General features: G+C 21.0%; 8 protein-coding genes across 8 annotated transcripts; 4 read left to right on the top strand and 4 right to left on the bottom strand.

Annotated features, from left to right (window-relative positions):
* Positions 1-235: 235 nt before the first annotated feature.
* On the bottom strand, positions 236-1,989 carry PBANKA_1102000 (protein Mpv17, putative; the record flags this gene model as incomplete). The annotated part of the gene is made up of 2 exons (XM_034565543.1): positions 236-1,671; positions 1,911-1,989. 2 exons carry the CDS (start codon positions 1,987-1,989, stop codon positions 236-238), a joined length of 1,515 nt encoding a protein of 504 aa, XP_034422229.1.
* Positions 1,990-3,492: 1,503 nt separating this feature from the next.
* PBANKA_1101900 (HCNGP-like protein, putative) lies at positions 3,493-4,290 on the top strand (the record flags this gene model as incomplete). Its single annotated transcript, XM_034565542.1, has 1 exon — positions 3,493-4,290. The coding sequence occupies one exon, from the start codon at positions 3,493-3,495 to the stop codon at positions 4,288-4,290; it is 798 nt and encodes a 265-aa protein (XP_034422228.1).
* Positions 4,291-4,841: 551 nt separating this feature from the next.
* Positions 4,842-8,605, bottom strand: PBANKA_1101800 (vacuolar protein sorting-associated protein 11, putative; the record flags this gene model as incomplete). The annotated part of the gene is made up of 3 exons (XM_034565540.1): positions 4,842-7,887; positions 8,180-8,369; positions 8,551-8,605. 3 exons carry the CDS (start codon positions 8,603-8,605, stop codon positions 4,842-4,844), a joined length of 3,291 nt encoding a protein of 1,096 aa, XP_034422227.1.
* A 792-nt stretch (positions 8,606-9,397) lies between these two features.
* On the top strand, positions 9,398-10,761 carry PBANKA_1101700 (conserved protein, unknown function; the record flags this gene model as incomplete). The annotated part of the gene is made up of 2 exons (XM_034565539.1): positions 9,398-9,792; positions 10,011-10,761. 2 exons carry the CDS (start codon positions 9,398-9,400, stop codon positions 10,759-10,761), a joined length of 1,146 nt encoding a protein of 381 aa, XP_034422226.1.
* Positions 10,762-11,024: 263 nt separating this feature from the next.
* On the bottom strand, positions 11,025-13,778 carry PBANKA_1101600 (chromatin assembly factor 1 subunit A, putative; the record flags this gene model as incomplete). Its single annotated transcript, XM_034565538.1, has 1 exon — positions 11,025-13,778. The coding sequence occupies one exon, from the start codon at positions 13,776-13,778 to the stop codon at positions 11,025-11,027; it is 2,754 nt and encodes a 917-aa protein (XP_034422225.1).
* A 2,084-nt stretch (positions 13,779-15,862) lies between these two features.
* On the top strand, positions 15,863-17,905 carry PBANKA_1101500 (anaphase-promoting complex subunit 3; the record flags this gene model as incomplete). The annotated part of the gene is made up of 1 exon (XM_034565537.1): positions 15,863-17,905. One exon carries the CDS (start codon positions 15,863-15,865, stop codon positions 17,903-17,905), a length of 2,043 nt encoding a protein of 680 aa, XP_034422224.1.
* A 2,232-nt stretch (positions 17,906-20,137) lies between these two features.
* On the top strand, positions 20,138-21,304 carry PBANKA_1101400 (rhoptry-associated protein 2/3; the record flags this gene model as incomplete). The annotated part of the gene is made up of 1 exon (XM_034565536.1): positions 20,138-21,304. One exon carries the CDS (start codon positions 20,138-20,140, stop codon positions 21,302-21,304), a length of 1,167 nt encoding a protein of 388 aa, XP_034422223.1.
* Positions 21,305-22,179: 875 nt separating this feature from the next.
* On the bottom strand, positions 22,180-24,571 carry PBANKA_1101300 (skeleton-binding protein 1; the record flags this gene model as incomplete). Its single annotated transcript, XM_034565535.1, is given in 3 exon segments — positions 22,180-22,332; positions 22,435-23,838; positions 23,855-24,571. 3 exon segments carry the CDS (start codon positions 24,569-24,571, stop codon positions 22,180-22,182), a joined length of 2,274 nt encoding a protein of 757 aa, XP_034422222.1.
* Between the last annotated feature and the right edge of the window lie 1,692 nt (positions 24,572-26,263).

Raw genomic sequence — 26,263 nt, 5'->3', positions numbered from 1 at the left:
GAAAATATATGAAATAGTTTGTTTTTAATTTAACTTAATATTTTTCCATTACGGTGATATATAATTTATTTTGTTTTTCTGTTATATAAATCAAACATATATTTTTTTTGTACACATTGTTTAAGTAGAATTATGTTTCATTTTGCATTTAATGAGGTATGCATATATATATTTATATGTGTGCGTGCATTATTTCGATATTTGGGTATATATATACTTCCTCTTGAGTGTGATATTATTTATTATTTGCCGACCATGAAAGAAAAATAACCCAAAAAAAATCAGCAAAAAATACAACTGTAGCTTGATAAATCCTTGGGACAAAAAAAAAGTTAACTAGTGTTAATGGTGTCCATGTCACGAAAGAAATGAAAAAAACATTCATTCCTGTATTTAAAATTTTTTCTACAATTTCTGAACGAGATTGTTTTTTTAAGATTCCATTATAAAAAAAAAATATTGTTAAATGGATGGGTCCAAAAATAAAATTATCAAATAATGTTGGTATAAAAGATTTGTATAAAAATATATTTGGTCTGGATTTAATAAAATTAGCTAAAATTTTTCCATACCACCATGTCATTACTGGTCCCTCAAGGGTAAATCCAATAGTTGACATCCTAAGAGTTCTATATATATCATATTCATTAGGCTGTTTACTCATTTCCATAAATTGGCATGCTATATCAGCAATAAAATATAATGTTCCTGCAATTAGCGAGTTCATTAATAAAAGATGTTTTTCAAATAAGTTATTTATAAGATTTTTTATTTTATTTTTATAATTGGTAATATAATTTTTATCTGTTTCATTCATTTTATGTTTAATATTAGTATCATTTTCAATGATGTTACATATTTTTTCTTTTATTATGGGTTTATTTTCTTCTATATTTTTTTTTTTATCTAGACATGTATTTTCTGGACTTTTTATAATAGTTTCATTTTTTGTATTTTTTATGCATTTTTTATTTGGTATTTCTATTTTTTTATTTGGTATTTCCATTTTTTTATTTAGTGTTTCTATTTTTTTATTTGGTGTTTCTATTTTTTTATTTGGTGTTTCTATTTTTTTATTTTTTTTACCATTTTTGGAAATTTTTTTATCATCTTTCTTATTGTTCGATGTATGAAATTTCTTTTGTATTATCGTTTGAAAAAATCTGTTTGTTGTTTTTATAAAAATATTTCTGTTACTAGAATTATTAAAATTATTTGCTACTTTATTAATAACAGTATTATATTTCACTATTCCATTGATATATTTATTTTGTATATAATTTTCTTTGTTTATATAATTATTTAAATATATGGGTTGGTTATTATATTCATTAATATTTAATAGTGTTGATAGGGGTGATTTATCCTCCTCTTTTATAAAGTTATTTATTTTATGAAAATAACTTTGATCATTTTTTTTTTCTTTTGTGTCTTTTATGTAATAGGTATCAAATTCTTTTAATTTTATTCCATGAGTATATGGAGATTTGTAATTAAATTTTTCTGAAAGTTGATTACCAAATTGGTTACAAAAAAAATGTTCAGAAAAGTGATTACCCACGTTATTACAAACGTTATTAAATTTTTTAATTTTTATTTTAAACTTTTCAAAGTTCAGATATTTTAAATAGTTAATCTTATCTGTAAGTGGGATCCTTCTAAAGTTGTAATCTATATATGAAAGGTATTATGATGAATATAAAAATGGATATATAAGAATATGGATACACATATATAGTGAATATTTTATAAGTTCATTTTGAAGCAATTGTAGTCTTATTCTATAAATGTGAATATTCCAAATCACCAAAAACAATGAAAAATAGAAAATGCAGATCTATAAAAAACTACCAAACATATGTAAGAAATGATATAGTAATATATAATTATTTATATATATTTAGAATTACTTATATCAAAGGAATTTACATTTTTAGGTACAAAATTTTTATGTTTTCCTTTAATGCTAATATAAGCATTTATCAGCATTATTAATTTTTCTATATTTCTAAAAAAAATATTCAAATAAAGGCAGGAAAAAATGATATCAATATGGTTACTACATATATATAGCTTTATATTTATATTATTAAAAAAATTCATATATATATATGCATTTTTCTTTTATATGTTTTGAGCCAACTTTGATAAATGCATAGAAACATATAGGCATGGTTTTTAATAAGGAATCAAACTATATGGGTATTCATATATCTGTAACTTACGTGATAAAGGGAAAATAAGATATATGGTAGCATATGCAATTGTATTAACGTTTCTTGAAATATGAATTTATATTTTACAGATTATGATTGTTGAAGAATTAATATAAAGCAATATTTTATATTTTGGTATTTTTTTATATAACAAGAGGAAAGAAATGGGTTGTTATTTATGAGCTACAAGCGTATTATATGTTTGGCACAAAAATGATTTAGTACATAAAAAGAAGAAAAAAATATATAATTTACAAAGTTTGTATTTTTATCCTTATTAAATATTAATATATAGAAAATAATTAATTGAATAAAAATATATGCATCATATTTAAAAAAATAAAATAAAAATATGTTTGCTTTTAATGTAGTTAATTGACTTAGAAGTGTATCGCAAATAAATATAGCATTCTGTAATTAGGTATATTCTGGTATCATATATATATTGTATTTGTGCGAAGGATAAAATGTTATATTTCTTTTATAAATAATATTAAAAATAAATATATAGAGATAGATATGTTTGTGTTTATATTTTTGTTAAATTTTATGCATTTAAAAAAAAATTAACATTGGATATCCATATATAATATTATATCTATAGTTATAGTATTGGTATATTATATATATATATATATATAATTTTATAATTACAATATATTTTTAAGTTGTAAATTTGATATTTTATGAGGATAGTATTAAATAAGAAGAGTATAGTTTTTTATTTTGAGCAAATAATATATGAATTGCATTTTTTCACACTTTTAAAATTATTTAAATTTATATTTTATTAATATGATGGTTATGGATAATTGATCAAATTATAAATTTTTATTTTTTAAAAAAAGGGAAAGAGAAAATATGTTATATGTTACTACTTTTTCTACATTTACTGTTTTTCCTTGAAATGTACAGAATATTGATAGGGTGTAAATTTTAGTAAATATATTATCCAATTACAGAATTGGTTAACATAATATAAGAAAGTGATAAAACACCAGAAAAAAATATAGTCATAATAATTTGTAAATATACATTTATGTAATAAAATAAATTACATATATCAATGTGCTACTTTGCTATAATATTAAAATTTTGAAACACATCGAAAGTTATAAATGTTTATTTTTGATGAGTAAATGAATCATAAAAATTAATGATTAGTTAATACTAGTTTAATTCGAGTTTTTTTTTTATTTCATAAGACACCGAAAAAGGAAAATTATGCATTATTATATAATTGAAATTATTAATATGCAAGTTTTTTTTTTATAGAATGAATTTAGTAGATTATGAACTTTCCAATGATGAAGATTCAGATGGAGGCAAATCAAATAGCTCTAAGAAGGAAAAGGATTTAAAAGAAATAGAAAACTTATGCAATAAAACTATAGAAAATGAAAAAACGACATTAAAAATAAAGGAAGTTGATAATAAGAAGCCTAGTAAATATAATGACACTGAAAATGAAAGTCCAGATAAATCAAAAAACATGGAAATGCATTTATTTAATAATGATAATAACATAGATGAAAATAATAATAATTTAAGTGTTGAAATGTGTGCATATAGAGAAAATGAAGGAAATATAGGATATAGTTATAATATAATAGAAGATGACGAAAAATTAAAAAATATTAACCAAAATATATGGAATAATAATGAAGAATGTTTTAAAGATCAAAATAGGGTATATAAAGAAAATGATTGTGATACAAATATTTTAGAAAAGAACAATATTATGAATATTAATGTGGATGGAAATAATTTTGATGAAATATTTTATTTACCTGAAAATAAATATTCAGAAATACTAAATAAAAAAATTGATGAATTATCAAAGCTATATGAGATAAATTTAACTATTAATAAAAATATAATTAATTCAAATGAATATAAAAATCCATGTATTTTGGAAAAAATTATGGAAATGTTTGATATCGACGTATATTCATCCAATTATCCACCACATATATACAATCCTCATGATTTTTTATCTGTTGATTTGTTTAACGAAAAGGAAAATATAACTGATAGGAACAAGGCAAAATCCAAATGGTCAGAAATGATGTAATTTTTTAGTTTTTTTTTTGTGTGCAATAAAATTTGTATGTGTACATATATTTTGCAGTTTTAAATTTTTGTAAAAAAATGCAGTATAAAAGGGTAAGGATGCGCCATTTACATTTTATTTTATATGCACTGCATATTTAATTATCAACTTAATTTATCCATTTTTGGTTGGGTAACATTTAAAAATTTTATTAAAAAATATAATTATGTGCAAATGATGGAAACTGCATACAAAACATATAAAGTAAAATGCTAAGCTAATCACATAAGCATATATGCACAATACAACGGATGTTATTATATATAACAAATGGGGAAGGTTAATTATATAAAAAAATAGTGATAAAAATTGATAAGTATTGATAAATAGTGGTAAATAGTGATAAAAGGTAGTATATAAACATAAAATAAAAATCATCTTAAAAGTTGAATTAACTTATAAATTTGCTAGAGTTGCACACACGTGCTTCACATATATAAAGATGTAGTTGTGGAATAATAATGAATTTATGATTTACAAATATGCATTTTTCAAACAAATATATTATTTTTTTATTTGGTTGAAATACTATCATAAGATAAGTAGTTTGAAATAAAAGCAAATTTATCGTTAGATCCTTGTAAAAATTTAAAGAATTCATCAAAGTTTGTAACAGCATTTTTTGCCTTTTCTTTTAACAATTTTTTTTCATTATCTTTATTTCTGCATAATATACAAGTTTGTGTTTCATTTAAACAATAATAATGATATGAATGATTACACATGAAATGAATAACTGGTAATGATAGGATTTCTTTACAAATATAACAATAATTATTATCAATTATTCGGAAATTATATTTATATGAATATTTTTTTTTATTAAGTTTGTATAATTCTTTTTTGTCTGCTAAAATTTGTTCGTATTTATCATTTATATCTTGATCCATTTCATTAATATATGTAAGAAGTATTTTTTTAATACAATTGTAATTTTTATTATATTTTTGTAATATCGAAATAAAATTTAATATGGAAAAAGAATATTTTTTTTGTATAATTTTTATAAACTTAATAAATAATTTATCATCATTAAGAATAGATAAATAATAGAATATATAATTATAGTAGGCATAGTCATTTAATTTTAAAAGGTGTAAACATGAATTAAATATATTTTTGTTAAATTTGTTTTCTAGTACTTGGAATACATTAAGATTTAAATCGAGCTCATTTTGCTTTAACAATTTTAATTGCTGATTATATTCGAATTTAAATTTATTTATAATCTTATTGGTGTAAAAAAGAAAAGAGATATCATATTTGTTCATTTTATTAGATACATATAATAACCCTTTGTTGTAATTATATATCGATAATAATATAACAGATAAATATGTTATATTTTTATCATTATTTTTTATTAGCTTATCTATATTATAGGTTAATATTGAGTTATTCTCTTTTTGTTTAAATTTTTGTAATAATATTTGCATAACAGTTATAAATAATACATAGTCATACTCATCATTATATATGTCAAATTCTATTTTTTTATTATGGATTCGGTCGGAATTATTTATTTGGATTTTTTCGTCGTTTTCCAAATTGTCTTTTGTGTATTCTTCATGATGTTGCTTCGATTCATTATTTTTGCTTGTTTTGGAATCATGTGTTTCATACTTTTGTTTTAACAAATTATTTTTTTCTTTTTTATCAAGAAATTTGAGAATAAAATTAAAAAGGAAATTATTATTATCCAAAAATAGTGGGATAAATATTGTTAGATTTAAATCATATTTTTTTATTATTTTTTTTAGCAAGGATATGGTTAAATCAGGAAAGTATTTAATAAATTTATAACCATATTTAAAAAGTAGTATACATATATTTTGTATATCCAATTTGAATATATATTTTAAGCATTTTTGGTAATTTTCATATTTATCAATTAATATGGATGTGTATGTTAGATGATCTTTATTTTTTTTGGAGAAATTTAGAACAACATTATAATAACCAATATTTAATAAAAATTTGTATGCTTTATTTAAATTAATTTTATTTTTATTATTTTTTATAAAAGATATAATTTTTTTTTTCTTATATTCTCTTTTGTAACAAGATAAGAGTATCATTGTGTGTTCATCATTGAAAATATTTAAATCGTGTAATTTTTCTAAATATATAGATAAATATTCATATAAATCTAAATTTAAATATTTTTGAATAACAGTAGCTGTTTCTAAAAATTCAATTGTATTCATATAATGATTCATAGCTTTTTCATATTGTTCTTTTTCAAATAAAAAATCTGCATATATTTTGTGTATATATGGAAAATCAATAGCATGATGATAATTTTGATTTAAATTGGAATATTTTATGAGCCATAAAAATAATTTTTTTTTTTTAAAAATATTAACAATTTCATTAATGTTTTTTTCCTTTAATATTAATTTGATTTTATTTCTCGAATTTGTAGAGAATTTATTTAATTTAAATGGTTTTACAAAAGATAACTGTTTAAATTCCATATTATTATTTTCATGTTTTATTTTATCAACTTTTTTCTCTAAAAATATATCATAATTTCTATCGTTTTCATATTTAATAGTATTACTATTATTGTTTCCAATCCCTTTTAAAATATTTTTGTCTAAATTTCTGTGCTCATTATTATTATTGACGTTGTCATTGTATATTTTTAATATATCTATATCATCATGTAGTATATTTTCCCCAATTTCATGATATGAATCATTAATAATATAATTTTTATTTCCATTTTTTATATTTCCCACACTATCTTTTCCATTCCATTTCATGACTAATTGTTCATAAAAATAAAGTTTATCAACTTTTACTTCAGGGTTATTTACTTGCTCATCAATGATTAAAAAAATCAAATTATTAAAAAATCCAACATTTGTTATTAAATAATTAATTGTTGTATTGTAAGCTAATAATTTAATGTCTTCATATATGATATATATATTTAAATATAATTTTTTATTTATTTCATTAAGTATTATTAAATAAAATTTGACTGTAAATAAATTAACAACTTTATTTTCTAATAAAACAAATTCTAGGCTTCTATTATTTAAATCTATGATGTATAATATGTTTGCAGAATTATTACAAATGTATAAAACGTTTATTTGTTCATTATATGCTGATATTAATGATTCGTCAAAATTTTTTATATCATTATTGATTTCATTTTGGTTATTTTTATCGCTATCATTGATAGTAATAGATAAGTCAATCTCTTGAATATAAATATAACTAATTGACGAACTATTTATAACTAATTTATATATATCTATAGCATTTTTCTTTATTATTACAAATATATTATCTTTACACAAATAGATATTTTCAAATAAATCCTCCTTAACTTCAATAGAGTTTGTTCCAATAATATAGTAATCGTTGTTGAAAAGATAAAATGAAACTTTTTTTTTTTCTAAAGTAATTATGTAGCTTAAACATTTTGATATCAAAGTTTTCGTGGCATTTTGAATATTTTTACTTATTTGAATTTTTTTTACGAGAACAAAATGCTCGTTCCTTATCTTGTAAATGCTACATAGGAGTATATTTTTGGTTTTTCTGAAAAAATGACAAAAAAAAATATTTTTTTTCAAAGTATTTTTGTAAACATATATTTGAGAAACATATGATGTATATGCTTATTTTTAATTATATGAGTATACAATAATGTGATATATTAATGTGTCGTTGAATATGAATAAAATTATTTGCAAATTGTGTGTTTCATTATTGAAAAAAAATGATGAAAACGTACGATGGGTGTATAAAATAGTGGAAATATAAGTTTATACAAATTAATTGTGTGCAATCATATATGCATAAATGTAGTGAATGAATATAGTTTGCTTACCCTAATACTAGTAGAATTTTATGATTTTCATTGAAGCAAAAATCGATGACTATAAAATCAGTGTTTATTGTAATTGAGCTTAAATTTACAGGATCTATATAATGGATTTTGTCGACAAATACATTTATAAACTTTTTCGATAAAGAAAAATATATCCCTTCATAACTATTTAAAAAATGTTTTATTCCTCCTGCAATAAAAAAAAAGTATGTAGGCTTGATTAAATAAGTGCTCATACAAATTTCAACAAATATATTAACATAATAATTCGAAATGCATTTCAGTGTATTTTGACATGCTTATTTCTATAGGCATGTATGAATACAGATAAATAAATAGATGATAAGAAAAAATTATCTTTTATTTCATACTTGTATCTTTCGTCTGATCTCTATTAAAAAGAAATAAATTTCTAAAGTTGAACATCTTTTTCTTATATGTATATAGTTATATAATTTTCATTTCATCTTTATAAGCTTATAAAAAATAAATTATTAGATAATAAAAATGTGTATTTTTCCCACCCAAATAAATATAGCAACTTATTATTAGTACTGTTACTAAGAAATTGCTATTTTAATAAATTTAATGAATTTTTTGATTTAATTTAAAAACTTATTTAATAAGTTTAATTAATTTAATTTTTTTTTATAACTTTCAAAATAAATATAATTTTATTTATTGTTCTATAACACTAAGTTACGATTTTTTAATTTTGGTATAATAAATTTTAGTGAAGCATATATGAAGATACTATGCACATATTTTTACTTCTCATATGTAAAAAGAATAATGATAGAGGATTTTTTTTTTTAATGGGGAAAAAAATGAAAAACATGAGAATATATTTTATGGTAACATAAATAAAGAGGGTGTATACATAGAATAAAATATGTTATTATTTATTTAAAATATTATAAAACATATGAAAATAATTTTGTAAAATAAAATAGTAAAAAGAGTAATATAATGGAATAAATAGGGGAAATTAAAAAGTAAAAAAAATATATATTTAAGAAATATAGGGAAAAATCGTTTTGAAAGAAAAATTTAAACCTAGAAAAAAAAAGATTGTAAAGAATAAGAATGAATAATGATATATAAAAAGGCAAGATTGTGAGTAAAACAAAAAATATATAAAATTTTATTGATAAGTACATGATTATATACACATAAATGTATATTTTTTGTGTAAAATAAATATGATACAAAGAAAAAATGAACGAAATTAAGGATGGTATACAAGTCGAATTATTTCGGCTATCCCCCCCGGTTCTTAATCATAATATTTGGAATTTGTTTAAGATAAAAGAAATAGAAAATACAGATTTTGGAATAAATGCAAATAATGATGACATTAGCTTATCTAATGAATTTAGCTTTGCTCTCCCAATAAATTCTAGGAAAATATATTATGGTCAAAAATTTACGTCTCAAATTAATATATCAAATAATTTTAAAAGCGATATTAAAATAAGTGAAATAAATGTAGATGTTGTAACAAAAGAAAATATGTTTAATATTCATAAAAATGTTGAAGAGATAAATGTTTCATCTACTGGGTTTTTTAATTTCATAACATCCTTTGTTGTTAATTTCTTGGATATATTTGCGTAAGATTGAATGACATAAATATAAAAATAGGAATACACATTTTTTACGTTTCTGTATTTACTTATTTAATTATTTATTTGTGTTTATGGAGAATTTCGTATAATATGATACAAACGTGAAAAGCATTTTTTCTTAATGAGTATGAGGAGAATTTTGTTATAATTTTATATTTTTTTTTTTGCCATATAATATATCCCTTTATTTTTCTAATTCTTAGAATACATTGCACAGTAGATTATTTTGTAGAAAATGAGCCCAATACAATAAGGAAGGAGTTTAATTTTGTAAGTAAGGATCCTTTTTGTTTAAAAAGTGTTATATTACAGAAAATGGATAGATTATATATCGAACTGCGATTGAAAAATTTAGATGATAATAATATAATGGTAAATGATATAAAATTAAAAGATATATGTTATGAGACAATAAAAAATGAAGAGGGGTTTAAAGCTCATAATGGTTTACATTATTTTAAAAAAAATGATGAATATTCCATGGTATTTTGTGTAAATGATGAAAAAAGCAAATTAAACATTTTAAATAAAGAAGATGGCGAAAATATAACAAATATAGAAATAATATATTTTTCAAATGATGGTGGAAAAGGAATAAATAATATGCATTTTTTAAAAAAGTGTATAATAAGAGATAATCTTCGAATATATTTACTTGAATCAGAAAATATATTTTATTTAATAAATAAAATATATAAATTTGAAATTGTATTTGAAAATAATACAAATGAAAATATATTAATAGAAATACTAATTCATAATAATTTTAATATTCATGTTGTTAATAACTTTGTTAAAGCTCATATAATCGAAGGGAAAAAAAAAGTATCTCATTTTTTTGATGTTTTGTTTATTAATCCTGGAATTCATTTTTTTAATAAAATTACAATATATAATAAAAAAATGAAAAAAAAAATAAAATATATTAAACTGTTTAAATTATTTGTTAAGTAGCGTGTTAATTTCATACGCACTTAATGCTAGCGTGCGCACGTGCGTATAATATATGCATATATAATTATGCATGTGTGAAATAACAGTGTAAAAAAGGTATTAATATATAATGATATACAAAAAAATGATATAAAAATAAAAGTTTCGAGTACAAAGGGTATTTAAAATTGTGGTACAAAAGAGGAAAATAAATCAATACGAAGTGAATGAAATACGATTTACATTAATAGGCTATGAAATGTTCTAAAAAAAACAAGGCAGGCTCATTTTTTTCCATTTTGTGCTAAAACATAATTTGCAGCATTCCCAACAATTAAATTAATTCGTCGAACTTTTGATTCATCTTTATTAGATTGTGAAATTTCTCCATCAGATTCATCTTCACTAGATGTGTAATCATTTAACTCGTCTTTATTCAAAAAATTTACTTCATCGTAATATATGTTTTCAAAATAATCTTCATCAAATGTTAAATCATTACATTTTTTACCAAAATAATAATTTTTATATGATTTGGCATCTCCTAATTCATTTTTATCAAAATAATAGAAACTAACATATCCATCTGAACTTGAACATGCGCATATATTTCCTAAATTATTCCATGATATATCTGTAATTGGGCATAAATGGATATTTTTTACTATACTAAATGGCATATCTAAAATTTCACTATCATAAAAATATATACTTCCATCAAATGTTCCCAATGCATATATATATCTTTCTTCTTTTTTATCTTTATTGTCGCATAATACATCTAAATCATTTTGTTTATCTTCGTTTATGCTATCAATGTTATTACTTTTATTATGGTCATTGCTTGCTGATTTATTTTTAGAATCTTCTGTTTTTTTTTCTATTTTTAAAGAAGCGCATTTTGATTCTGCATCTGATTTATCAAGTTGATCTTTTGGTTCTGTTTTGTTTGCTTCTTCTTCTTTTGCCTCATCCTTAGCATTGTCATTTTCCATATCTTTTTCTTCACCATCCCTTTCCTCTTCATATTCTTCCATTTCTACATCTTCAAACTCGCTTTTTATTGCTTTGGGTTCTCCAGAGTTATATGCATTACTAGACAAAGGATAGTCATATGGATAATCTTTAACTGATTCATTAGTGTAATCAGACTGATCATTGATATCTGAAATGGTGCTACTTATGTTATCACATTCATTATTTTGCAACTCATTATCATTAAATAATAATGTTTTTTCATAATTTAATTTCAATAGGTGACTGTAATTTTTTAATTCAACAAAAATTGAAGATTCTTCAAATGATTTTCTCTTCTTATTAGGTTGATTTGATACATTTTCTACATCTAAGCAATTTTCCAATAAATGTTTGTAGCATTTTTTAAATATATTTTGTTGTGTTCTTAATTTATATGTATTATAATTAAATTTTGCTACTAGAAAATGACTAGTTTGAGAGAAAACAGTAAAAAAAGGAATATTATATTTAATAAATAAATTTTTATGATATATATAAAAGCAACTATAAGCTTTTATTTGATAATTTGTTTTGGTATTATCATCATGCTTGTTATTTTTTTCAACTTGTTCAAATTGAATTCCACTAGGGGCTATTAGATAATCGCCACTCGGTGAAAAATCTATACGTCTGAAAAACGATGGCAACATTTCTTCACTTGAAAATAAACACCTTTTTAGTTTTTTTTCTTCCTCTTCTTCTTCGTGGTCCTCTTCGGCGTGTTCGTCTTTTTTTTTTATAAATAATTTTTTATTTTCATCATATTCTTCTATTTTATTTTTTTCTAATAAAAAGTGATCTCTTCTTTCTTTATCATCATTTGGGTTAGTATTTGAATGATTGTTTGTACTTTCGAGGCTTTGCTTTTCTTCTTTTTTATATGAATTATTATAATCATTCTTTTCAGTGTTCTTTTCATTATATTCATATTCGTTATACGCAATATATGATGTGGATTTTTTTTCAAGTTGATCGGGTTTAATATTTTTTATAGAATTTTCAAGTTTCCAAGATTTTCCATCAACTTTTTTTTTCCATATTTTAAGAGTTTGATCAGCACTAAGAGATGCTAAAATTTCACTATTGATATCTAATGATATACCTTGAATAATTCCTGTATGTCCTTCTAAAACTTTAACTTTGCATGCTGAATTTTTAACAAATTCAATTATATTAATATTATTATCTTCATTACCTATATATATCGTATCATTATCAGACCATGTAATGCTATTTATAACACCGCTACATCTAAAGGATCCAACAATATTCCACCACTCTTTATAATCTAGAAAACTTGCATCATACCCTAATGGTATATTTTTGGGCTTTTTGCTTTTTTCCCATATATATAAAAATTTATCTTCGCCACCACTAGCTAAATATCTACCATTTTTATTGAAACGAACGCAATTAATTTCACCATTATGTCCTATAAATCTACTTAAGCATCTAACTGTTAAATTTTCATTGATATATACTCTCCATATATGCACAAACTCATCGGCCCCACAAGTGGCTATATTAAGCTTGATAGGTTTTTTTCTTTGAGAATGAGAATCCTTATCTACTAAGTTTTTAGGAGTAGCATTATTAAACGAATATTTATTTTGTGAATAATTTTCGTTTTGATTATCTCCATTTGAAATGTCGTTTAATAAATGATGTTTTTTGTTTACACTACTACTTGCACTATTTTGATAAATATTATTTATTGTATGATTACTATTATTTTTATTTACAGAATTTATGGCCTTATCTATTTTTAATGGCCCATTTTTGTTATCATCGGATGGAGATACTGTGTTATGTTCGTTATCTTCGAAATTTTTGTCAAAATTATTTATTTCATATTTATTTTCTTTATCTTTTAGAAATGTTTTAAATAGTTCATATTTTTTATGTAACTTTTTTACACTATAATAATTTGGGTATGGTTGTATGTCTACTGAATAAATTCGGTCGCTTCTTTTATTATCTTTGCTATGCCATAAAATTTGTGGTAAATAAACGTGTGGCATTTTTCTTATTAAAAAAATACGAAAAAAAAAGAAGACGAAAAGCAAAAGAAGATAAATGAAAGATCAATTAATGCAACATAAACGAAAAATTAACAAAAAATTAATAAAAACAAGGTGAATAGAATAAGAATAAAAAATAAAAATAATATTAATATGAGAAGGATAGGATTACGATAAAAGAGGAAATACAAGGAAATCAATATGGAATTATCATAAATACGTCAAATAATGAAATGATTAAAAGAAATATAAAAAATAAATTAAAGGGGCACAAAGCTGGCTATAAAATTAAGCAAGTATTTTTATTTTTTAAAGAAAATATAAATAAGCCAATTATTTTTTATATTTATAAGCAATTTGCTTTATTAATATGCCAAAAATTGAATTCCACTATATATATTATATATGCATATGTGTAATGTGCATATTTTAATATTAAAAAAGGAACAATGGTACTGGAATTGCAGAACAGTAAATGTGTAATTCAAAATACTTTATTTTCAAATTTGTGTTTTAATACGAAAACGAAATAAAATAAAAAATATGCGCAAAGCTAATAAATATAGGTAAACGAGTAAAAATTTGTGCCATAAGGTCGCTCAAAATATAAATAAATATTCACATAATGTAAATATATATGATGATAAAATATTAAAAAATATACTTATATATATATAATGTTATATCCTTTGATAAGGTGAAAACAAAAACATATAAATAAATATTATAATTTCATAGCAATGTCTATCTTAGAAATAATGAAAAACTGAACACATAAGAAACAGGAACAAACTAATTTTAAGTTGTGCTTGTGAAAATAAAATAGTAATAAAAATGTAATATTATTATTTTTGCTTATAGTATGTATATTTTGATCATTCTGTATATTTGTCATGCTTATTTATAATATCTTGAATTTATTATATAAGTTAATATCTTCAGTTATTCTCCTTATATATTGCTTTATCTTTTATGATATAATAATTAAAATAAATATCTATATTAAAAGATATACTAAAAATCATAATTGATAAAAAAAAGTAAGTATAATGAGAATAATAAAGTTATGGGTATTCATAAAAAGAAAATATGTGCAATACATAATTACATAATTATGTTTATTTTAATATTTAATTAATATCTTCTTTATATAGCAAGTAAATTTTAATAAATAAGAAAATGTAAAGTATGAAAAAAGTGCATTATGAGCCTATAATTTTTTTTCAAAACACAATAAAAAAATAACAAGTATAAAATCTGAATTAATGGTGCGTGTCTTAACTAAGAGTGTGGTATTTCTTTTTTATTATACTTATATCATTTTTTTATTTTTTGTCATTTTTAATTTAGTATTTGTATGAGTGTTTCTAAAAAAAAGTTAAGGCATTGTTACAAATGTCACTTTTTATATAAGGCTCAATAAAAAAATTATATATGTATTCATATTAATATTACACACATGCGTGTTTGTTTCCCCTCTTAAAGGATCTTGATTATTTTGTAAATATATTACTGTGTATATTATTTAAGATATATTTATCACCTGCTTTATAAAAATTAAATATTTTAAGAAAATTAATAGCGTCTACCTTCAAAATATTTATATTAGTTTTCTCGATGTGATATATGTGTAGACATATATAATGTGCGCATTAATGATTGTCGTTTTTTAAAATAATAATTATTTTATTTTAAAAACTTGGATGATATTATATAATTCTGAATTAATAAGATTCTTCATATAACTAGTGCTTTAAAAAATGATATGAAATATATGAATTGCTAATATTGATGATGTATCTATTAAATTTTTTCGCATATAATAGGGGTAGTCTACATAAGAAAGAATAAAATAAACTATATGTATCATAGGTATACCTTTTTAATATTTTTTATAGAAATATTTTGGTGAAAAATAAATATTTGTTAATTTTATTTTCGATATATTATATTTATTTGGTGGTCGATAGAGAAATATCATCCTTTGTCATAATTTCTGTTTTTATTTCCTTTTACTCTTTTTTCGTGCTTTTCTTACGTTACTTATTTTCTCATTTTATTATATTTTATTTTTCGATTTGAGAATGAAGAAACAGAATAACAAGATGCCTGATTACTTACATTTCTTAGTAATTGCTGTTCATTTATCGAAAAAATACAATTTAAAATTTCAAAAGAAATTATATCAAGATCTTTTAGATAATTATTTTTATAAAAAAAATAATAAGATAATAAATAACGTATTTATTAATGAGCCTTATTTAAACTATGATGATTTAAATGAGTTATACAAATATACAAAGGGCAAATGCAATGAAAGTAATTGTGATAATATAATTAAATATGGATATGTTTACTCGTGTTATAAGCTGAAAAAAGAAAAGAGAAAAAACATTGTTTTAATGATCCTAGATGATGATTTCCTAAAATATAGTTGCAATGATAATATAAATAATAATAATAATAATGATGATGGGTATAAATGTTATGAACAAAAAGATATAAAAGTTTATGAAAATAACTTTTATAATGTAAAATGTATGCCAGGATATAGCATAGGATATTATTTACTCGGTAAAATATATGAACAAGAAGCAAAGGAAGAATGGTTTGATGAGAGAAAAAAGAAAGTATTAATAGACATATCATTTTATTGTTATTATTTATGTTTTAAATCATGCCCTTTTTTAATATGTTCATTTCGAAAGTTATTAATGTTACATGGAAAATTTTATTGTAATAATATGTATATAGAAGAAGCAAGAAAAGTTTCAAAATTTTATAATTTTGAAATAGACATATATAAAAAATGGAAAAAACGATCATTAAGCCATAATAAGGATGGTGAAGAGGATGTGAAAGAAAAGTTTGACAATAGTATTATAGAACTTATTGATTTAAAACAAATAAAAGTTATAAATATAAAAAATTGTGATTTTATATTATCATTGATTGAAGAAGAAAACATAAATAGTTATTTATTAGAATGGATAAATAATTTTAAAGATCATGTAAGCGAAAATATTTGTAAAATAAATAATATTATTTCTAAAACGGGCATCAACGATTTAATAGTAATAGGAAAATTTTATTTTCATTTTTATATAAATAATTTTAAAAGGTGCTTAATTATATTAGAAGAATGGGAAAATGAACCAGTTTTTAGTATGTGCATTTTCTATATAAAAGGCTTATGTTATTTTTTGCTTCGGAATTATGAAAAATCTATAGTTTTTTTCGAAGTTATTCAAGATATTGACTGTTATTTTACAAAGCATTTACCATTTTTGTCAACTTGTTATTGGCACAAAAAGGATATCGAAAAAATCGAGTATATTTTAACAGACTATTCAAAGAAAGAACCAAATGAGCATTTTCTTTGCGTTATAGGAAATTATTTTTCTTTAAAAAATAAGAAAGAAATTGCTGCGAACTTTTTCCGAAAAGCAATACAATTAAATATGTATTATGAATACTCATATATTCTTTATTCTTGTGAAACTAAATATTTAGGGGAAAGACAAAAATCAGCTTTAGCTTTGGCAAAATGCCTTAAAATAAATCCATGTAACTTTAAAGCACATTTATTATTAAGTATTATATTATTTGAAGAACGAAACTTTGAATTATGTAATTTTCATTTAAGCTTATGTTTAAAATTAAACAATACAGATGGACTTATATGCTTATATTTAGCTTCAATATATAATTACAGTGAAAAATATGAAAGCGCATTACTTTGTTTAAAACATGCAGAAGAAAACATTTACAATAAAATTGAACTATTCATAATGCAAGGTATAATATTTTTAAAAATAAAGAGAAATGTAGACGCATTGAACAGTTTTTTAAAAGCTCAAAAAATAAATCCCAAATGTAATTATATAAATACACTTGTAGCATTTACATTAGTTCTAGAAAGCAAATTCGAAACAGCAAAAAAAATAATAAAAGAAATCATCCTTGAAAGTTCACAGGATGTCAACAAAAATATGTTGAAATATATTTATAAATGGTGTGATTTAAAAACTGCACCTTCGGATTGTGTGTTAAATAAAATAGAGTATTTTCTTATGGACAGAAATTTTCTAGATATATATGATTTTGAGAACTCGTTATTAGAATAATTACAACCTTTTAAATGAGGAAAAATATAAATGTTGTAAAAAAATATTAGGAAAAAGTAAAAATATATGAAATGAAACCAACAAAAAAATTGATCTCATAAGAGCATTTATTCGTTGTATGCATATAAATATATATAGGATGCATTATTTATTATGCATTACAAAAATATATTTTCCTATTACAATAGGACTTTTTTAAGTTTGTTAATTTTATAATTATACTTAGGATTGTTCTAAAAAAAAAGGTAAAACTTTAAACGGAAATATCCTCATGTTTTAATGTTGGGTCTTTATTATGAATTATTAAAATTTTCCATAAGTGGAAAAATTGGAATAAAAGTAAAGAAACAAATTGGTATGTTAAAACAACGAGTTTATGCTACTCCTATTTTTGTTATCTCTCCTTAATGTTGTGTATTTTTCATAGCAATAAAAAGTAATAGAATAAGATAAGCATATGAAATTAAAATAGCACCTTAATCTTTGGGAGTAGTATTTTTTTTTTTAAGTTCATTAATAGAGACTATATGAAAATAATTAATTCGAGCGGGTGATATCTAATAAATATAATATTATTTTTAGAACGTTTTGAAATTATTTTATTTTGTGCATTGTAGTTTATATGGAATTTATTTCCATAATAAAATTTTATAATCATGATAATTAAAAGAAATATATATTTTTATATAATTTATGAAACAAAATATGGTTATTTACTAATGAAATGCATAGTTATTCAGTTATACCTATTTATTTGAGTAATTGTAATTAATTTTTTTTAAATTAGGCATAATAAAAAAAATGTAAAAGTAGAATAACCATAAAATGAGTATTGAGAAAATATATTTTTTTGATAATATTAGAGATGGTGATACATATTCGTAATTTAATAGTAACCATACAAATGCTATTTAAAAAAATGGTATATGTGTATACGTGTGTTTATGCATTTGCATATGGACAAAAAATAGAAAGGGAGAGTATAAAAATAAAGAAATATAAATCCGATAATAATAATAATAATTCAATAAATGGAAAAGAGGGAAATAAGCCTTCAAAAATGTGTAAAATTTAAAATAATTTTTATAGATAAAGGCGTATTCCCTTAAGTCCTTCAGTTAGAAAAAATTAAATTTGCATATATAAATTCGAGATATGGGCATTTTATATAATTAAAAAGAAAAATACTTAGCATGACTAATAACATTATTATATAAATAAAAACGATTTTCTTATACATGCTTCTAAATTTATGAAAGTATCATAATTTTTAAAATGTATTATTATTTATTGTAAGAAATATTGGGGTGTTTTAACTTATAAATTATTATACTTACGATGGAAAAGGTTTTATCGAAAATTTTGAAGTTATTAAATTATATCAATGGTATATTAAAATATATATATATAATTATTTAATATTTATGGTACGCGCGTTCATACCATATGTTTTTATTTTACATGTATAATTTCCAAAATAAAAAGATACACAATATAGTGAATTACTTGTGCATATTATTTTAATGGCATTTATAGTTTTAAGTTTTACGATAGCACCATAATTGCAGAAATGGCGTAAATACGAATTTGTCTTATGAAAATATTTGTTTCATTGTTATTTTTGAAAAAGACAAAAGAAAAATACATAATCAAACAAAAATTGTGATATGCAGTGACCAGTGCATCGGATTTAAAGTAAATATTCTGTGCAAGAGTAAATTAGTTGTTTATTAATTAAGTACATTCATGCATACAAAGTGCAAAGATATAAAAAAAATATAATTTTTTGAAATAGACAGATTTATTTGTATAATTATTTATAAAATTTTAAATATAAAATCGATGTTTAAGGGTTATAATGTTAAATAGTAGCATATGAAGCATATTCATTTTTATACATGTACATGTTGATATAAAAAGTCGCTAAATAAAACATATTTTGTTATATATTCTTTAAAAAAATATTATAATTGATATTTTAATTTTTTCATTATGAATTTGTAATTTTTTTAAATTTTATTTGGATTTTAATAAGTATTTATAGAAGATTTATTTTTGTATGTTTATGACATTAAAAAATATTTAGTTTGTAAAATTTTACAAAGTAGAGACACGATTTCTTGAAAACAATTAGTTATTATTACTTTATTATTTTATATATATATTTTTATTTACAACGCATATATTAATTGCGCCAGTTATATTTTTATATAAAACGAAAGTGAAGGCAAAATGAATACAAAAATATTTATGTATTTTTTCGTTTCCCTTTTTCTATGTCATGTTGTTTATGGAGATAAGTGCTCAATACCTCTTAAAGATATTAAATTTCAAAATTTTTCATTGTTTAATCTGATTAAATCTCATGATGATACAGAAGGAAGATTAAGTACTTGGATTCATTTTTTTTTTAATAGAATTCATGACCCTTATTATGCTGGAAACTATATGAAACATTTTAATATAAATACTATAAATGTAGAAGATCAACCATGCTTTATAAGAGCATTTAATATATACATGATTCATACGCATGCTAATAAAATTCTAAGCGTAACAGAAAACGAAGAAAATAGTTTTCATAAAGATAAGTATTCAAGTATAAAAGACTATTTAAAAGATTTTTTCTGGGTAGCAGAAACAAAATCAGTTCATAAATACTTAGATGATTTATTATTGAATATTCATGAGATTGATAATGCAAAATTAGATCTTAGTCTCATAAAAGATTTGGTAACAAAAGCGAGTGTAAACACCCCTGCAAAGTTTATAGATGATCCTATGAAAGCTTTAGAAAATATTAAACTAGTTGAAGAGGTTAATGATAAACGCATAGATGCTTCAAAACATGCTAGCCGTGATTACAAATTATTAGCTATATTAAGTTTAAAAAATCATTATTACAATGCAGATCTCACTCACCCCATACCAAGTGTTCGAGACGAAATTGATAGTATGATACGCTTATGGTTCAGAAAGCGTAGTAAATTATTTCCTTTATATAAGAATCCTTTAATTCTTGAAGATAATACTAGATGTAGTAAAACAAATCTAAAATGTTATCCAACCCCCGACGATTTGGTTCAAGCATTTTTTTCAGCTATTAAAGAAAAAATGTTAAAAATATACATACGATTTTTGGACAATTTTAGTATAGCAATACAAAATAAATCATATAAAATAGACGGATTAAAAGGTATGAAATTTTTAAAAAGTCTTTTTCAAAGAAAAACCTTCCCAAATTTTGTAAAATTGAATTCTGATTACATATCATCCGAATTAATCTTCTTAAGAGAAAGTTTTTTTGATGCACTTGATAGTACTTTAAATTGTTACACCAATAAATATATGAATTTACCTGGTGATATATATTTGGATACTAAGATGGTCGGCGCATAAGTTTTTTTATCAATAAATGAGCTATTAAGTTTTTATTTTTTATGTAATAGTTATATATATATATTATGTTTTTTTATTGATGATATGTTATTTAATCTATTAGAAAAATATTTAGATAAAATCGTGAAATATATATTATAAACATGTTTAATAATAAACTATAGTATGTCTAATATTTATGATTTGTTTCAAATATACACACGAATTGTTAAACATGAGAAAATAAGTAAATTTGATTGGATATAATGTTTATTCCCTTTATTTTATATCCATATTTTTAGTTGAAAACTTTTTTATATATTTAAAGGTTATACTGACAAATGGTAATATATTTTCCCCTTGCATCATTTGATAACAATTTAGTAAATTTTAGGCATTATTTAAAGTTCGTAAAAAATATTAAATTCATGTAGAATCATAATAATTATATTATTATAATGCTTAAAATAACAAGAATATGAGAAATAAAATAATCATAATACATCCATTTATAAAATGTATTATAAACATACATTATTAGGTATAGTCATGCTTTTAGGATATTCTTTGAAATAATGTATGATATTTTTTAATTAAAAAATGGGGAATACACATATAAATATACATAAACAATATATTGTTTTTTATCCAATTATAGAAAATAATATTATTTGTAATAAAAAGTATTAAATTATTATTATGTACAAATAATTAAATATCGATACTTTGGGTCGATGTGTAAATTAAATTGTGATTAGATAACCACATTTTTTATCGTTATGTTTGAACAAAGAGAATTTTTATAATTTTTATATTAGATATACATCGTTTTTATTATGATTTAAAAAGGATTATATATAACTTTACATTAAATAACTTTTTATAATTTTATATCCTCATTTTTTTTTAAATTTCTTTTCGGTCTTATTTGCCAAGTTGGCCTTTTTGTTATGTTTACTTGCTATCTTCTTTTCTTTCTTTTCTTCTTTTTCTTCTTTTTCTTTTTTTTTTTTTTTTTCTTTTCTTTTTTTGTTTTTTTTAAATATATCCTAATAAAAAAATAAAGAAAGGTAAAATGTGTATATATAAATGCATATATATAGCAGTATATTTAAGTATTATAAATTTTAAATTATTTTATTTATTATTACCTTTATAGAGAATAAATTGAAGTATTTATTAGCACAATATAAAGCAACAATGAAAATAACACTAAATAATGTTATTAAACCTTTTCCGTGAAATATTCTTCCAACTTCATTGACATATGTAAGAAAGAATTGAAATTTATATAAAGGGGATATCCATCTACCATGTGGGCTGATATCATATTGTGAAAGAAATAATTTAAGAGGATTTGGAGGTTTTACTTGTTCCGCTTGTGCTGCTTCATTATTAACATCATTTAATTGTTCTGCTTTCGCATTTTCATCTTGTAATTTGGCTAATAAAGTTATTGTGTTTAAAAAATTAACAAACCCTTCATCCTTAAGTAGTTCATCAGTGTTTTCGGGTACTGGTTCTGTATTTTGTGAAATATTACTTGTAGTTGATATATTATCACTTTGAATACTAGTTGGCGGTTGAGCATTATAAGGAGAATCAATTGCAGTTTTTACATTAGAACCTGGACTATCATCTCCAAGAATTGGTATTGTATTGGTTTCAGATAATTTTGGAAGCTCTTCACTAAGCATTGTATTTGTTAATAGATTGTGATATTGAGAATTTTTTTCTGTATCTAAAGATTTATTTTTAATATAGAGAGCTTTCTTTTCTTTATTTAAAGATCTCTTTTTAGCATAGAGATATTTCTTTTCTTTATCTTGAAATTTCTTTTCTGTATCTAAAAATTTCTTTTCTGTATCTTGAAATTTATTTTCTGTATCTTGAAATTTATTTTCTGTATCTTGAAATTTATTTTCTGTATCTAAAAATTTATTTTCTGTATCTTGAAATTTACTTTCTGTACCTAAAAATTTATTTTCTTTATCTTGAAATTTATTTTCTGTATCTAAAAATTTATTTTCTGTATCTTGAAATTTATTTTCTGTATCTAAAAATTTATTTTCTGTATCTAAAAATTTATTTTCTGTATCTTGAAATTTATTTTCTGTATCTAAAAATTTATTTTCTGTATCTTGAAATTTATTTTCTGTATCTAAAAATTTATTTTCTGTATCTTGAAATTTATTTTCTGTATCTTGAAATTTATTTTCTGTATCTAAAAATTTATTTTCTGTATCTTGAAATTTACTTTCTGTATCTAAAAATTTATTTTCTTTATCTTGAAATTTATTTTCTGTATCTAAAAATTTATTTTCTGTATCTTGAAATTTACTTTCTGTATCTAAAAATTTATTTTCTGTATCTTGAAATTTACTTTCTGTATCTAAAAATTTATTTTCTTTATCTTGAAATTTATTTTCTGTATCTAAAAATTTCTTTTCTGTATCTTGAAATTTATTTTCTGTATCTAAAAATTTATTTTCTGTATCTTGAAATTTATTTTCTGTATCTAAAAATTTATTTTCTGTATCTTGAAATTTACTTTCTGTATCTAAAAATTTATTTTCTGTTATCTTGAAATTTATTTTCTGTATCTTGAAATTTATTTTCTGTATCTAAAAATTTATTTTCTGTATCTTGAAATTTACTTTCTGTATCTAAAAATTTATTTTCTGTATCTTGAAATTTACTTTCTGTATCTAAAAATTTATTTTCTTTATCTTGAAATTTATTTTCTGTATCTAAAAATTTCTTTTCTGTATCTTGAAATTTATTTTCTGTATCTAAAAATTTATTTTCTGTATCTTGAAATTTATTTTCTGTATCTTGAAATTTATTTTCTGTATCTAAAAATTTATTTTCTGTATCTTGAAATTTACTTTCTGTACCTAAAAATTTATTTTCTTTATCTTGAAATTTATTTTCTGTATCTAAAAATTTCTTTTCTGTATCTTGAAATTTATTTTCTGTATCTAAAAATTTATTTTCTGTATCTTGAAATTTATTTTCTGTATCTTGAAATTTATTTTCTGTATCTAAAAATTTATTTTCTGTATCTTGAAATTTACTTTCTGTATCTAAAAATTTATTTTCTTTATCTTGAAATTTATTTTCTGTATCTTGAAATTTATTTTCTTTATCTAAAAATTTATTTTTTAATTCTGGATTGAATGTATCAATAAGTGTATGTAATGTATTTTGTGGTTTTGTTGAAAATGAATCTAATAATATATTTGAAGCAATTGATTCAGGAGCATAAGTTGATATTTGATTATCCATTTTTACACTATTTTATTGTTTTTATTTTTTACATAAAAACTTTAATTATTTATAATTTTTTAGTCAACTATATATAAAAGGTATACAATATATAATAACAATAATAACTTAACAAACTAATGAATACTATGCACCTCCTTAGAGATTGTATTTTTAATAGTTGCTTCGATAATACATAATACTTCTTTAATTATAATAATATATGTATAAGTACTATTTTTATAAGTATATTTAAATAAATTATGTAATAATGCATATTTTGTCTGCCAAATGTAAAAAATATAATTTTACTAATTTCATACTTAATAATTAATTTAGTAAAAATGAATAAATATTAATAAATACATATATATTAAAAATTTACATAAAATAGGTGATTACATTTTCTTATTGATAACTTAATTAAATGGTAATTTAAAAATTAAGAAACTTAATTAATTAAATTATAAATTATTTCAAAAATAATTTTAAGGGAATCGGATTGCAGTTCTAATTAATTTATAGATCACAATAACTAAAAATAATTATAAAAATGGTACTACTAAAATATATTAATAATATCTATAATATATTTTCATGTTGCCATTAAAAAAGGGAAGAACATGTAATAATATTAATAATTTTTTTTATTATATAATTGTATTATATATTAATTTATATATTAAATATAATATTATATATATTTATTTGATGTTTTTTATTCAAAAAATCGGTTAAGGTGATTTTCTTTATAGAAAAAAAACAGATGCACGAAAAATTTTATGCATTTATAATTTATTTAACAGGGGGGGAATTTATTTTAATATGTGAAAGTAAACATTTTAATTTATTTTGTATTTGTTCGAAAATATCCATAATAGTTTTTTTTTAAATTAAAGCCTAGAAAAAATTGATATTTTGTGTTTTTTTATATTATTGGGTATTTAAAAGTATTTAAGTATATAAAATGAATAAGCTGGATAAGTTATAAAAAATGATATTATATTTTTATTTTGGGGTCATTGTCAAATTTTGAATATTGAATTTATATATATATATATTTATTTATTTATAAATATGCTTCTATCCTTTTAGAAGATACATATAACATTTTTATAATATATCTTTATTATATTTAAAAATTTATATACAAATAATTTTAATTAACATATAATAAAATATATAATTAAGAAAATGACATATATTTAAAGTTATTCTATATAATTATAGGTTTTATGATTTGTAGCTATATTTTATTTTTATTTACATTCTCATTGCACGTTTTAAAATAGTTAAATAATTTTAATATATATATCATTTGGAAAAACAATTATTTTGGGTTGAATATCTAACTTTTTATATAGAAATATAAATTCCTTTTTTTCATTTTTTTTGTTAAAGAGTATTTTCACAACGTGCTAACATATAGAATTATACTTGGAACCTCTAAATTTTATAATTTATGTTTAGCTATGAAATATAATACTTGATGTCTTGTAAAAAATTTATGTAAAAAAATCATTTAATATGTGTATGAAGAAGAGTCACGTTGATGATATATTGATTTACTAAATGAGTATATAATTATGTTTTAGTATAAATTGTTCATAATATAATATAGCATACAAATTTATCGTGTATTATGATTGTATTTTTTTCTTATATTATTATTACAATTTTTACATATATATATTTACGCATAATTTTTATCAC

Source organism: Plasmodium berghei (genome assembly GCF_900002375.2).
Source record: "Plasmodium berghei ANKA genome assembly, chromosome: 11".
In the NCBI taxonomy this organism is placed as follows: Eukaryota; Apicomplexa; class Aconoidasida; order Haemosporida; family Plasmodiidae; genus Plasmodium; species Plasmodium berghei.
This window is presented reverse-complemented; position numbering and strand designations above follow the sequence as displayed.